A 13,809-nucleotide genomic window follows, 5' to 3' on the forward strand; every position below is an offset into this window, starting at 1 on the left:
CCACTGCCCACTGACCTCCCACATGCACACAACCACACTGGTTCAGGTTACTTAACACAGCAGTGGGGGTGGGGGTGGGGTGGGGGTGGGGGTGGGGGGTGGACGAGCAAGTGGCCGTAGACATTGTGGCTCCTTCTATACTGTGCTGTTCTCCCTAGAGATCGGGAATGAGCTCTGCCCCTGCATTACAGTTAGGCATTAGTGGCAGCAGTTGGCACTGTAGGTCTTGTTAAACACATTCTATCTTCAACATCTACTCTGGATATTGGTGTAAATATTAAGGCCACTCCACGTAGTTAAAAGAAGATTTATTTAATGGTGTCACTTACAAATTAAGGGATAGGCAGGTCGAGGGGCCTGGGGAAGGTGTATCACAGTCTAGCGGTGTTCTCTGGAGCTCTGTTTGATCCACCTCCACCATCCAGGGTCCCGGAACGGAGAGAGCGCCCGCCCATCCAGATCTCGGGTCCCCAGGCGCCTCCCTTGGCCCCGCCTTGTAGGCGTGACAGTTGCCGAAGTCTCAATGGGGGTTGGAACTTCCAGATCAAAGCTGGAATGGCTACCCACTACACTGGAGGGAAGAAGATGGCATCAGGAAGAGAGGCATGGTGGTAAGAACTTGACATACAACTTGAAAATCCACATTGGAAATTCCCCAAACTGAAGTGTAAATGGGCGTTGTCATAGTGTGGAATGTACTTTCGGATCGGAAGGAAACAACTGAGCTTAGGTAGCAAAAGTATCCGTAGGGAAGTATCTTCTGGAACACAGTAGCGGATGGCCAAGTGTCCTATTGCTGACAAATCAAGATCTAGCTGTCTGCAACATAGACGTTGCGGCATGACTTGACTGTCGCATACTGCGGGTCTCTATCAGGGAGGACTGTGCTCTTCACTGGAGCATGAGCATATCTTCAGGGACACCTGCTTGCTGGCAGTATAACTGCTAACAGGCTCCTAGTTTCTGCCAGCTGTCACCTTGTCACTTCTGTGGGTTTGTTGAAGTCTCCCACAGTTCCTCTCCAGGCAATACTCTGAAGTTCCCCTTAAAACACGGCAGCCTGTTCAAAGCGAGCAGGAGACTCCCCTTCCCAAGGCAGTGAATCCCTGCCAACCTGGGGTTGTGTGGCAAGATGTACTTACAGGAGCTGCCTCCTACCACGTTGGCCCTCTTTGAGTAGCTCGAAGTAAATCACAGGTTCTGCCGAAAGCCAGGCAAGAGGCTAGAACAGGCTTGTGACCCCGGGAGTCCTTGTTGGGAGTGTCTGCCATATTCATGCTCCTGCAAGTCAAGCTTTTCAAAGGATTAAAACCTATAGCTGACGTAGAAGTCTCAGAGAGTATAGGTACAGTTTTATATTAGGGTTCTCTAGAGGAACAGAACTTAAAGAACGAATATATATATATATATACACACACGTATATATATGAATATATAACATGAGTATATATGTAGATATATGTGATATATATAAATAAATATAAGTCATATATGTATGATTTATTAGAATGGCTTACAGGCTATGGTCCAGCTAGTCCAAGAATCCAGCAGCTGTCAGTCCATGAGGTTGGAAGTCTCAGCTGGTCTTATGAAATCCCAAGGAAGTAGCCTCTAATGCCAGTGAAGGAGTGGACTTGTTAGAGCAAGAGCAAGCAGGCAGAGTGCCAGCTCCTTTCTTCCATGTCCTTTACATAAGCTGCCAGCAGAAGGTGTGGTCCCGAGGAAAGGTGGGTCTTCCCACCTGGAAAGACCTGGATTAAAGTTGTACCTTTCTACCTCCAAGATCTGGATTAAAAGTGGCTCATCTAACTTCAATTTTTTTTTTTTAATTAAAAACCCCTCAAGGGTGTGCCTAGTCCTTTGGGTTTTGATTTCAGATGTAGTCAGGTTGACAACCAAGAATAACTATCACCAAGCCCACCCCTTGTTAACTTGACACAATCATATCTCCTTATGTCATGCTTTCCAAATGAAAACAATAACCATGTCATAATTACTGCTAACTTGATATAACTATCCCACATACAGTTGCAAACAAGTATTTAACCAGGTCATAATTATGCCTAACACGATATAACTATTCCTTGCACAACTGCAAATACATTGTAGATTTAGAATAGGTGGCATTGTTCCTTGAGGGACATTCTTTTATTATCTCAAACTTAAGTATGATAATCACTGATATTCTCTTAATTGATGTTATATTACATAATAGATCAAGGAAAGAAAACAATCTGTATAAACACATTCTTAACAAAAGTATGACAGAAACAGGCCAATAATGATCTTTATTTCTACAACTGGTCACATGGCCTTGGCAGGTATGTAGAACTACCTTCCTCTACTACCCATTCTCCATTTCCTCCATCCTCTGCAAGCACCTCAGCAGGTCTTGGCTCTTTCCTGGAGTGACCCATACCTTCATTCCTGATGGGTCTGTGCCCTTGGTCATCCTGCCTGGATTAGGCTGTTGTAGCTTCCGTTGACTTTAATCACAGGGCATGGTAGCACCAAGAGACTCCCTAAAGGATATCCTGCACTCCAGACATAATCCTTACGTCCATTGTGGAGAGGCAATCCAATATCCCCATGGTAATCTGTATCCATCACCCCTCCTAACACTGTTACTCCTTTCTTAGCCTGTTGGCTTAACAGTATCAGAAGTCCACAGCGCCCAGGGGGGAAGTCTGAGCTTACAGTTCAATGGAATGTTTGCTGTGGCTCTTGGCAGGAGTGCACCACACTGTGGAACCAAAACTTCTAGGTCAGAACTTAAGGTTGCGGGAATAGAAAGCAAAAATTTTTCCAGTAGGTTACTAGGGGTGATAGTGCAACTATTCTCTTTTTTGTCTCTTGATTCCTGGACCCATGGGTCCTGGCTACGGGAGAAACCTTATCATATATATTGGATGATGATTCAAGTATATACCACCCACTGGAAACCCCCAGTCAGCCCCTCAGGCTGCTGCAACCTCATTGGTGCTGTAACTGTGTCTTCAAAAGGCCATTCCATCTTTCAGGCCAGCTGCTTCAGGATGGTGGGGAACATGGTAAGACCCGTGGATTCCATGATTGTGGGCCCACTGTCACACTTCTCTGTCTGTGAAGTGAGTTCCTTGGTCAGAAGCAATACTGTGTGGAATACTGTGACAGTGGATAAGGCATTCTGTAAGTCCATGGATGGTGGTTTGGGCAGAAGCATTATGTGCAGTAAAAGTGTCTTAGTTTGGGTTTCTATTGCTGTGAAGAGACACCATGACCAAGGCAACTCTTATAAAGGAAAACATTTAATTGGGGCTGGCTTACAGTTTCAGAGGTTTAGTCCATTACCATCTGTTGATGTCTTCCTGTCCTTCAGTTGCTCTCAAATAAACACAATGAGGCTTATATTAATTGTAAATGCTTGGCCAATAGCTCAGGCTTATTACTAACTAGCTCTTACAACTTAAATTAATCCGTTTCTATTAATCTGTGTATTGCCACATGGCTCATGGCTTTACCTGTCCTCCAGCATGTCTTGCTTCCTCTGTCTCTCCTGGTGACTCCTCTGACTCCACCTTTCTTCCTCCCAACATTCTCAGTTTGGCTGTCCCACCTATACTTCCTGCCTGGCTACAGCTCTTTATTAACCAATGAGAGTAATACATATTCACAGTGTACGTAAGGATTATTCTACAGCAATCATTGTGGTGGGACACATGGTGGTGTGCAGGCAGATATGATGCTGGAGAAGGAACTGCAAGTTCTACATCTTGATCTGCAGGCAACAGGAAGTAAACTGTGTCCCATACTGGGTGTAGCTTCAGACCTCAAAGTCTACCCCCACAGTGATACACCTCCTCCAACAAGGCCACACCTCCTCCAATAAGTCACAACTCCTACTCCAAGGTCACATTTCCTAATAGTGCCACTATAGGCCACACATCAGTCTACGGGGGCCATACCTATTCAAACCATCACAAAAGGCAAATCCATAACCAGAATGAGTATCTACTCCAGTAAGGACAAAGCATTGTCCTTTCTACGGAGGAAATGGTCCAATATAAGGAACCTGCCACCAGGTCACTGGTTGGTCACCCTAGAGAATGGTGCCATATCTGGGGCTCAGTGTTGGTCTCTGCTGTTGGCAGATCTGGCACTCAGCAGCAGCTATAGCCAGGTCAGCCTTGGTGAGTGGAAGTCTATGTTGTTGAGCCTATGAAGGTTTAATGAAGGTTTATAAATTCCTAAGGTTATAAATGTCTACGCACATAAACAGAAACCTAGAGATGTATATTTAACCTTTTATGTCTGCTGTGTTCAACATCAGGCTTCAAGAAACTTTCGGATAAGAAACAACGTATTAGCCTCTGTCTTTACTAATTTTGTTAAGCTTTAGCTATTTGAATAAATTGAGTTATACAAGAAATTGTGATATTCTAGAAAGGTACACAATAAAAGGGTCAGTAAAGTAAGATTCCCAGTCTCTCTGTGGACTGTATTTACGGTTTTGTAAGTTCTCAATCTACGTACTGTATTTAGTGTTTAAAACTTCATTTTGATGCTAAAGGATCTTCAATTAAATCTCAAACTCAAATTTTTAAGGTTCAAACTTAACAGAGATAAAACTGTAAAATCAATCTTACAAAAGCTACTAACTTGTTGTAAACTGTTAAAGGTAATTAAGATATGCAGGTTAATGGTAAGTCACCTTATAAATGATCAAATTCTTTCATGTGCTCAAAACTATCCTTGTAGTCATGCTAAATACAAATGGAATTCATTTACAAGGACAACCTTTAGCCTTCTATAGATTATTCAGTGGTTCTCAACCTTCCTAATGTTGCGACCCTTTATTACAGTTCATGTTGGATGACTCCCAATCACAGTTATTTCGTTGCTACTTCATAACTGTAATTTTGCTACTGTTACAAATCGTAAATATCTGATATGCAGGATATCTGATATGTGACCCCAAAGTGGTTGTGACCCACAGGTTGAGAACCACTGGTATAAACTATGAAGGGTTAAGCCTAAGACAAATAACTAAAAACAAACTTTCCTTTAAAATCAGGTATATTTAATATATTAGATGATATATTAAACTCTTCAGAGATCTGCTGAATATAGTATTTAAAGTGTTTAATAAAAAAAAAGCTTGTCTCGAGAGACAGAAATGCCAGCTCCTAAGGTCACCTCCAAAGATGATGGGGTCACAAATGAACTCCACTGGGAGCTTGCTTTAAATGTGGCAAAGCTGGCCACTCACTGCGTGAAGAACTGCTCCATGCCTTGCCTTATGCCAGTATCCTGTGCAAACTGTTAACACTTTAGTCAGGATTGACTGCCCTACTCTGCCTCATCAAGGTTAGTTTTCCCACATTCCTCATCTACAGGAAAACCTCTCAGACCTTGTGGGTCTGGCAGCTGAAGACCAGCAATCTCTGCCCCCAACAAAACCAAGATTACCACAGGGGAGCATATAGTAACCATCCAGGTAGAAGCTAAGTCTCTGTCACTTTAACTGGTACAGAGGCCATTTGGATTTATTTCCTGCTCAAATTTATCCTTCTCAGGTCTCTGATGGTGTTGATGGCTAGCCCTCACTTTATCATTTTAGCAACAGCAGGCAACAAGTTCCTCTCCACAAGGCTGCAGGTGCCTCGTTGGTCCGTTTCATATGTAAAAACAGTCCCTGCTTTTCTAGAGCTACTAGGTCTCCCTCTGAGAAAGGCATACTCACAGGCTCCACACTAAAAGAGATAAACTCACAAAATGGGTTTAAATGTAAATACTTAAGCTACCATGCTACTATTACTAATTAAAAATTTAGCATTTACTAAAAACTTTACCTTTATTTAAAAGATCTTGCTTTCAATGACTGCTCTCAGTAATCAATCATCTGTGTCTAATGGTAAATGCTTGGATGGAAAAAGGAAAAATTTAAAGTCTGTAAATAGTGAGGGTCTAAAAGTAATTTAAGGTATGTGAATGTGAGTTGTAAAGGTCTGAGGAAGTGATTTAAAGATGTGAAAAATGAGAAATGTTTCAGATTTCTTTCCCTGTCACTATGCTACTATCATATTAAAATTGACTTCAAAAATTCAAAGTTTTAACATATTAATCAATATAGTTAGTTCTGATAAGCTATTAATCTAACCTTGGTAAAGCACTGGCTACTATTATAGTACAGGCCCCCAAATTTAAATTTCCTTTGGTTGTTTTCTAAATTCAGACTTAAAAGTGCTTCTTATTGTACTGAAAACATCTCTGTCCAATCCAGCCCTCTGGACAGAGGAAAGACTGTGCATCCTTTTGGGTCTCAGAGCTTTTGCTATGGCTCGAAGGCATGAGTCTACTAAGTTTACCTCATGTTCAGGAAAGTCTAGGCTTAGATGGAACCCATGCTGCTTGTAGAACAGATGAAGAGACTTCTACTATGGCAAGATAAAAGTCACAGCATTATATTTCATATTTTATTCAATTTTTAATTTGGTTTCCATTATTAACTCTTAAAACAAAATGATTTCCAGTTTAAAAAACAATGCACTGACCACATAATTCCTTTTTCATTTTATACAGTTATACAAATATCCTAAATACACATTTGTGTTCAAGGGATGGCAAATAAGATTAACTGTACAGTACATAAGGAAAGAAAATATTTTAAGCATATTTAGAAGCAATAGAAATGTCTATACAAAACAAGCAAAATGGAATAAATTTTTTTAATTTTATTTTTAAAGTATTGCAACAGGCCCACAGGTTTGTAACAAAAATGTCTTTGCACAGTTCCTCACAATGCCCCGTTAGTAGCTAAAGCAAGACAGTGGTCTTTAGAAAAGAATGTTTCAAAAAATGCTACACATGGTACTATTTGCACAGTTTGATCAAAGTAACAAATCTACCTTTGAGTCAAGCAAAACCTAGAGGAGATATACCAACAACATGAAAATCATTGTATAAAATTCATTGCACATTATTTTACTCAGTTGTTTGAAAAGTAAAAAAGTGTATTTACAAAATATTTTGCAGTCAAAATTATAAAGTGAGTGGATATCTCTAAGCAACACGTCTTGATACAGACAGTTTAAGGAATACACACGAATGACTTTCTTTAAGAGGTTTTCAGTGTTCCTTCCACAGGGAAGTCAACATGATCTGTTCAATGGATTTACAAGATGGTACATAAACTGGAGCAAATTCAACACCTGCATTATTATAAAACAAGGTTAAAAGGTGAAAGAATGAGGAATTTGTACATTATAAGAAGTGAGCTATTCAGAGATCAACATGTATACTTTTTAATTCAGTTAGCAGAAGTCTTCATAGTCTTCGATGACAGACAGACGAACATTTTTGACTTGATGGAAGTTGAAAAAGCACCATGCAGAGGAGTTGAGTGGTAAACACTGAACAAATAGCACCTGGAGTTCTGTGATACTGATAACTTAAAACTGGTCCAGTAACTGCCGTAGATACGGTGCCTTGGATAATTCTCTGTTTACTCGTGAGAGTTTGAAAAGTACTGGGCAGTTGAGAGAAACACATGGGATATGTCGATCAAAGGAACCTGAACAGTTCCTGCATATCTGAAAGTGTAAGAAAAACAGAAAAAACAGTAGCAACACTTCTGTGTATATATGTAAGTAACAGTTTTTAGATCCCTTCTGCTCACCTCAGATAACCGGCAACCTTAATTCAGTATAGAAAAATTCCATCTGCTTAATCTTCCAGAAACCTCGCCTACTATTTATGAGAAAGGTACTTACTGCTAAAGGATAGTTCACAAAAAGGACAAAATGACCTCAGGATTAATTTCATTTTTTTGCCCAACTTTCATTTACAATACAATCCTGCTATACTGAAAGGCACAAGGCAGGCTACTGTGCTTGCCCAGGCTACTGACCCAGAACCTACCACCTGGAAGAACCCTGCCTCAGAGGATGAGCTAGTCCTACAAGACTGACCAAGCCACTGAGACCTGCACACACTGCCGACAAAGGTCACACCCGAGGACTATGCTTTGTAAACATGGGCAACAAAAGCAGTAACCAACAAATGTGATTATACAGAACTAAGACTCTCTGTACAGCCAAGGAAACAGTCAACAGTGGATAGGAGAAAATATCAGGAGACCATTCATACAATAAGAAATACCAGATTATACAAGGACCACAATTCAATGGCAAACCCATAGATGCAGTTAACATCACTAACAAGCAGGCATAACAATCAACACCACAGTGGAGATCTGCTGTGTGTGGCAGCATGTTCTTGTAATCCTTCACTCTGGAGAATCCTGAGTTCTAGGCTAACCTGGGCTATAATATTCTCTCTCAAAAAACTAAAGCCAACACACAAATTTACAATGAGATACCATTTAATACTCAATTAGAATGTTATTTAAAAATGATAATGAATCAGAAAACAGTATGGGGACTCCTTAAAATTCAGAACTAAAACTATCATGATGCAATTATTTTACTTACTTACTTACTTACTTACTTACTTACTTACTTACTTATTTATTTAGAGACAGGGTTTTTCTGTGTAACAGTCCTGGCTGACTTGGAACTTACTTTTAGACCAGGTTGGCCTCGAACACACAGAGATCTGCCTGTCTCTGCCTCCCTGAGTACTGGGATTAAAGGTGTGTGCCACTATGCCTGGTGATACAATTATTTCTACTACTGAGTATATATCCAAAAGAATGAAATAACTGTATGAAAGAAACACTCAACTTCAACGTTTATTATAGCGTCTATTTTCAACAATCAAGCAATGGAATCATTGGAAGTATGTACCAACAGATGAATTAGAAAAATAGGGCATACTTATAAAATGAAGTATTATTCAGTCATAAAGGAAAGCCTGTCATTTGTAGCAACAAGGATGCAACTAAGTGAAATAAACCAGATACAGAAGACAAAAACATCACAGTTTCATGTATGGAAATTAAAATTGGTCACATCTCCCAGAAATAATGGGTGTAATAATGATCAGAAGAGGGTTAGGAGAGCAGGGGAGGAGGAATAGACAAAGCTGCATAACAGGTACCAACGGTAGACAGATTGGAAGAGTAAGTTCTAGTGTTGAACACAGCATGGTGGTGCCAATCTACTGGAATTATCTCAAAAGAGGTAGAAGAGAGGCTTTTGAGAGTGTTTGCCTAGCATGCATTAGGATCCCAGGTTCAACCCCCAGTACTACATGTGCATAAACTGAGTGTACTGGTGCACACCTATAATCACAGCAGGCACGAGCTGGAGGCAGGAAGATCAGCACAAGTTTAAAGTCATCCTTAGCCACACAGCAAGTTTGACACCAGCTTGGGATGCATAAGACCCTTTGTCTCCTCCCCTCACCCTCTCCTCCCCCCACATCTCTTGGCCAGTGGATCAGGATGTAGCTCTCAGCTACTTCCCCAGCACCATTTCTGCCTGTGTGCCGCCATGCTTCCTGCCATGATGAAAAGGACTAAACCTCGAAACTGTAAGCCAGATGTCAATTTAATGTTTTCTTTTTTAAGAGCTGCCTTGGCCATTGTGGTGGTTTGAAAGAAAATGGCCTAGTCTCAAATTTAAAATGACCAAATCTCAAAACAGTCTAGTAGAGACACTGTCATGTGGTTATTAGTGTTAACTCTGATGAAGATTTATAAGGAAAAGGAGCAAGCTGAGCAAATAAAAATACAAGATGTACAGATTAAGAAAAGAGGCACCAGGAAACAGAATACAGCTAAATACTGTGCTCAAGGAGATAAATAGATTGAGAAATTGAATAAAGGGAGTGGTGATCTCAGGGAAAGAGCCCACCCAGCTAAGTTTCCGTCTTGTGAAAAGGAATTAAAGAAAAGCTTAGAGTCAGGTGAAGTGGCACATGCCTTTAATCCCAGCACCTGGAAGGCAGAGACTGGTGAATCTCTGAGTTTGATGCCAGTCTGGTCTACAGAGCAAGTTCCAGAACAGCCAAGATTACGCAGTGAAGGAAACCATCAAAAACAGAAAGCTGGGCGGGTGGTGGCGGCACACACCTTTAATCCCAGCAATTGGGAGACAGAGCCAGGCAGATCTCTGTGAGTTTAAGGCCAGCCTAGTCTACAGAGTGAGATCCAGGACAGGCTCCAAAGCTACAGAGAAACCTTGTCTCAAAAAACAAAACAAAACAAAAAACCCCAAAACCAGAAAGCTGGTAAAGGTGTAATTTAACAAAAGGGACATGTTCCAGCCCCAGCAAGCAGCAGAACTTGTCAGCTTCAGGCACGTGGTTCTGGCTTTAGAGTTAAGGATAGAAGAAAGGGGTTATTTTTGTAGAATATTATTTTAAGGTGTATTACTTCAGTTTATGTTACATTTGTTTAACTCTGTGAAGCTGTGTTATTGTGCCTCTCTAAAACACCTGATGGTCTAATGAAGAAATGAATGGTCAACAGCAAGGCAGGAGAAAGGATAGGTGGGGCTGGCAGGCAGAGAAAATAATTAGAAGGGGAAAAATGGGAGGAGAGATCTAGGAGCCAGAGAAGGAGGACTCCAGGGGCCAGCCACCCAGTTACACAGCAAGCCATGGAGTAAATGTAAGATTTATAGAAGAGAAGGGGAAAAGACGGGATAAGTTAAGGAAAGCTGGCAAGAAACAAGCCAAGCTAAGGCCAGCCATTCATAAGTAAGAATAAGCCTCTGTGTGTGATTTAGGGAGCTGGATGGAGGGCCTTCAACAGGTTATGAGATTTGCCTTACAACTAAGGAAAGCCTCTGAGACCAGTCATGTGTCAGGGGTGTCCCTGAATGAAGGCCTAGAGAGGCCATTTCGTGAAGCTGTGAAGGTGAAGCCTGGATTGCTTTGGAGACCCCAAGATGCTGGAGATGCCAGAGTCGTGGGATACCTGCCAAAGAGAGCTGCCAACTGGGAGTGGAACCAGCCCAAGAGAAAGAAGTGTGTTGCAGTCAACATAGCTGAAAGGAGTTAGAGATCTGAAGAGCATTTTGACATCAGACATGGAGAGGCAGAATTTGGAGTTTGCCCAGCTGGTTTTTGGTTTCCTTTGGTTCAGTATTTCTTCGATATGCTCCCTTCCCTATGTTTTGGAATGGCAATGTAGATCCTGTGTCATTACATGTAGGAAATATGCGATCATTTTTTAAAATTTTGATTTTATAGGTGATTACAGTTAAGAGATTGCATGAATCTCAGAAGAGACTTTGAACTTTTAAACATTGTTGAGACTGTGATAGACTATGGGGGGACTTTTGAAGTAGGACTGAGTGAATTTTTGCATTATGATATGGCTACAAGCCTTTGCAGGCCAGAGAGTGGAATGTGGTGGTGTGTGTACCATGTCTGCCTGCCACCATATTCCCATCCCCCATGCTCCCGGCCATGATGATAATGAACTAAATCTCTGAAACTATAAACTGCCACCTCAATTAAATGTTTTCCTTTATAAGAGTTGCAGCGGTCATGGTGTCTTTTCATAGCAATAGAACCCTAACTAAGACAGTGCTTAAGAATAATCAATCACAGGACATTTCTAGCAAAGGGGAAGCATTATGATATCTCACACTATCATCAGAGTGTAATTATAGTCACAAATGTAGTTAAAATGGTTAGTAAACATGAAAAACTAGTTTAAACCAATACTAGTGAGAACTCCTCAGAGTCAAGGAAATAGAGAACAACTATGTGGTTAGAAAAGGGAGTCTAAGTTGCAAGCACGAAGTCCTAGCTACTCTGGAGCTCAGGCAGGAAGATGAGCTGAGTCAAGGAGTTCTTAGGCCAGCCTCAGATCACATTTCAGAAGTGCGTGAGTGAGGAGACAGGACAGTAAGCAGCAGCAGCAGCAGCAGCAACAGATTGTGTTTCAAGAGATGAAGGAGCTCACTGTAATTACAGCTCTGGTTGATTTGTGGGAGGGGCTCAGGTTTAAAGATGGTTCACAAGGCACTGAAATTCTGACCTCTAAAACACCTCCTGTCAACTGAAGGGCACATTTTCCAAAGCACACCAGTCGCAGTATCCACTGTTAGTTACTGCCTCAAGCAAGCTGCTTAGAAGCACATCCTCGGCAAAGATGGAGCACACTGTTCTAGGGAGCCTTTTGCTAATTCGATATCTGCCAAGAGACTCAAATCTACCCCCAGTACAGCATTTCTGTATGGCAGTTGCATGTGCTACAGCAACACTCAGGTGCCAGGACAAACTGATGAATATTTAAGAACTCTCTGTGCCTGTCTGGTAAATAATCTAGGCTGGGATACACAACTTGCTAAATTTAGCTGAAATGTTTACTTTCAAGGCTTTTACTGGCGATTTAAACCCTGGTTTTATAGCTCGATTCACACTTAAATTTAAAAATTCAAACAACACAAGCAGGATACCTACATTTTAGCTTAAGAAGCAGACATTTAAAAAATATCACTGTGAGACTGTGGACCCTGGAGGCGAATCTCTAACTACATTCTAAGTATCTGTCCTTTTGGAAAGTGCAGTCTTCACCCCTCATTACGGAAACTTCTCTTTGCACGAGACTGAGACCATCACAGAAAACCACATCTAATCAAAACGGAGAGTTGTGGAGCCCAGAGAATGCTGGGAGAGTGGGTAGAAAGACTATAAGAGCTAGAGGGTCAGGGAGTTTGCTGTGAGACTGCCTCTCCTAGTAATATCAGAAGCTACACTTGTAAAGTCTAATCAACATGACTGCCCATCCATGACCTGAACAAAGCGATGTATTCAGGTGCACAGGACAAAGTTCAGGAAGTGACAACCCCACACAAAGGAACTGTTGGTAACTACAGGAATGCTGAGAGATGGAGAAATAGTCTTTCCCTTGGGAAGATCCCACCAATTGGTTATCTAATACCGACAGCCCCAAAATACATAAAAGTAACATTCTATAGACTGAGCAGGTTGTGTTTGTGTGTGTGTGTGTGTGTGTGTGTGTGTGTGTGTGTGTGTGTGTATAAGCATGTAGCAACAATTAATGAAAAAAGAGGCCATGAACTGGAAATAGAGCAAGAAGAGGTGTATGGAAGGGTTGGGAGGAGAAAAGGGAAGGGAAAAATAGCTTAAATTATAATCTGAAAAATAAAAGGGAGCAAAGTTTCAAATGTTTACCCCAGATGACAAGGATTACCATGTTATAAGGTTGGGACAATAAACATCATGCTTCGATCAAGGTCAATACTGGCAACACAGAGCTTCAGTTGCCATGAGTAAACTGAAGCTTTCCTCCCCATTTTTCTTCTTGGACACTGGTATGAATGACTGTCTGCATCCTCCAGTGTTTCTCTTTCCCTTACAGCATGTAACTTCTGCAATTCCATCTGAGCAATTGGTTTAAAGACATTTGTAAGTACATTTATTACTTTTCATTGTGTGTGTGTGTGTGTGTGTGTGTGTGTGTGTGTGTGCGCGCGCGCGCATGCCATGTGCAGGTGTTCACAGACACACTGAGAGAACAGAAAGGGATGAGCCAACTCCCCAGCCCCAACATGGTCAAATTTTATTAAACAACTATGATGTGTACTGTCTAATTTTGTGTTTCAGAGTTTGATACACAACCATAAAAATTAAGTTTATGATGTTTCAATCTTCCACAACTGTATTTTTTTTTTCTATGACAGGTTTTCTCTGTGTAGTCCTAGATGTCCTGGAACTAGCTCTGTAGATCAGACTGGCCTCAAACTCAGAGTTCTGTCTGTCTCTGCTTCCTAAGTGCCCGGACACAACTGCATTTCTAATTCCTTGACTGGTCTTGGGTTGAGAGATCTATCAAAAAGCTATTAATATTTTCCCATTTCTCACTGCATGTCTTATAATTATGATTTA

The 13,809-nt window shown here is 41.2% G+C and overlaps 1 protein-coding gene across 2 annotated transcripts in view; it reads right to left on the bottom strand.

Annotated features, from left to right (window-relative positions):
• Positions 1–6,441: 6,441 nt before the first annotated feature.
• The window catches only part of Rev3l (REV3 like, DNA directed polymerase zeta catalytic subunit), a 153,610-nt gene continuing 146,242 nt past the window's right edge, over positions 6,442–13,809 (bottom strand). For both annotated transcript variants that reach the window (XM_059272524.1, XM_059272525.1), the window contains one exon: positions 6,442–7,571. In XM_059272524.1, the coding sequence (XP_059128507.1) occupies positions 7,431–7,571 (141 nt within the window). In that variant the 3' untranslated portion in view covers positions 6,442–7,430. The remainder of the gene's footprint in view (positions 7,572–13,809) is intronic.

This window comes from Peromyscus eremicus, chromosome 8b, assembly GCF_949786415.1.
Source record: "Peromyscus eremicus chromosome 8b, PerEre_H2_v1, whole genome shotgun sequence".
In the NCBI taxonomy this organism is placed as follows: Eukaryota; Metazoa; Chordata; class Mammalia; order Rodentia; family Cricetidae; genus Peromyscus; species Peromyscus eremicus.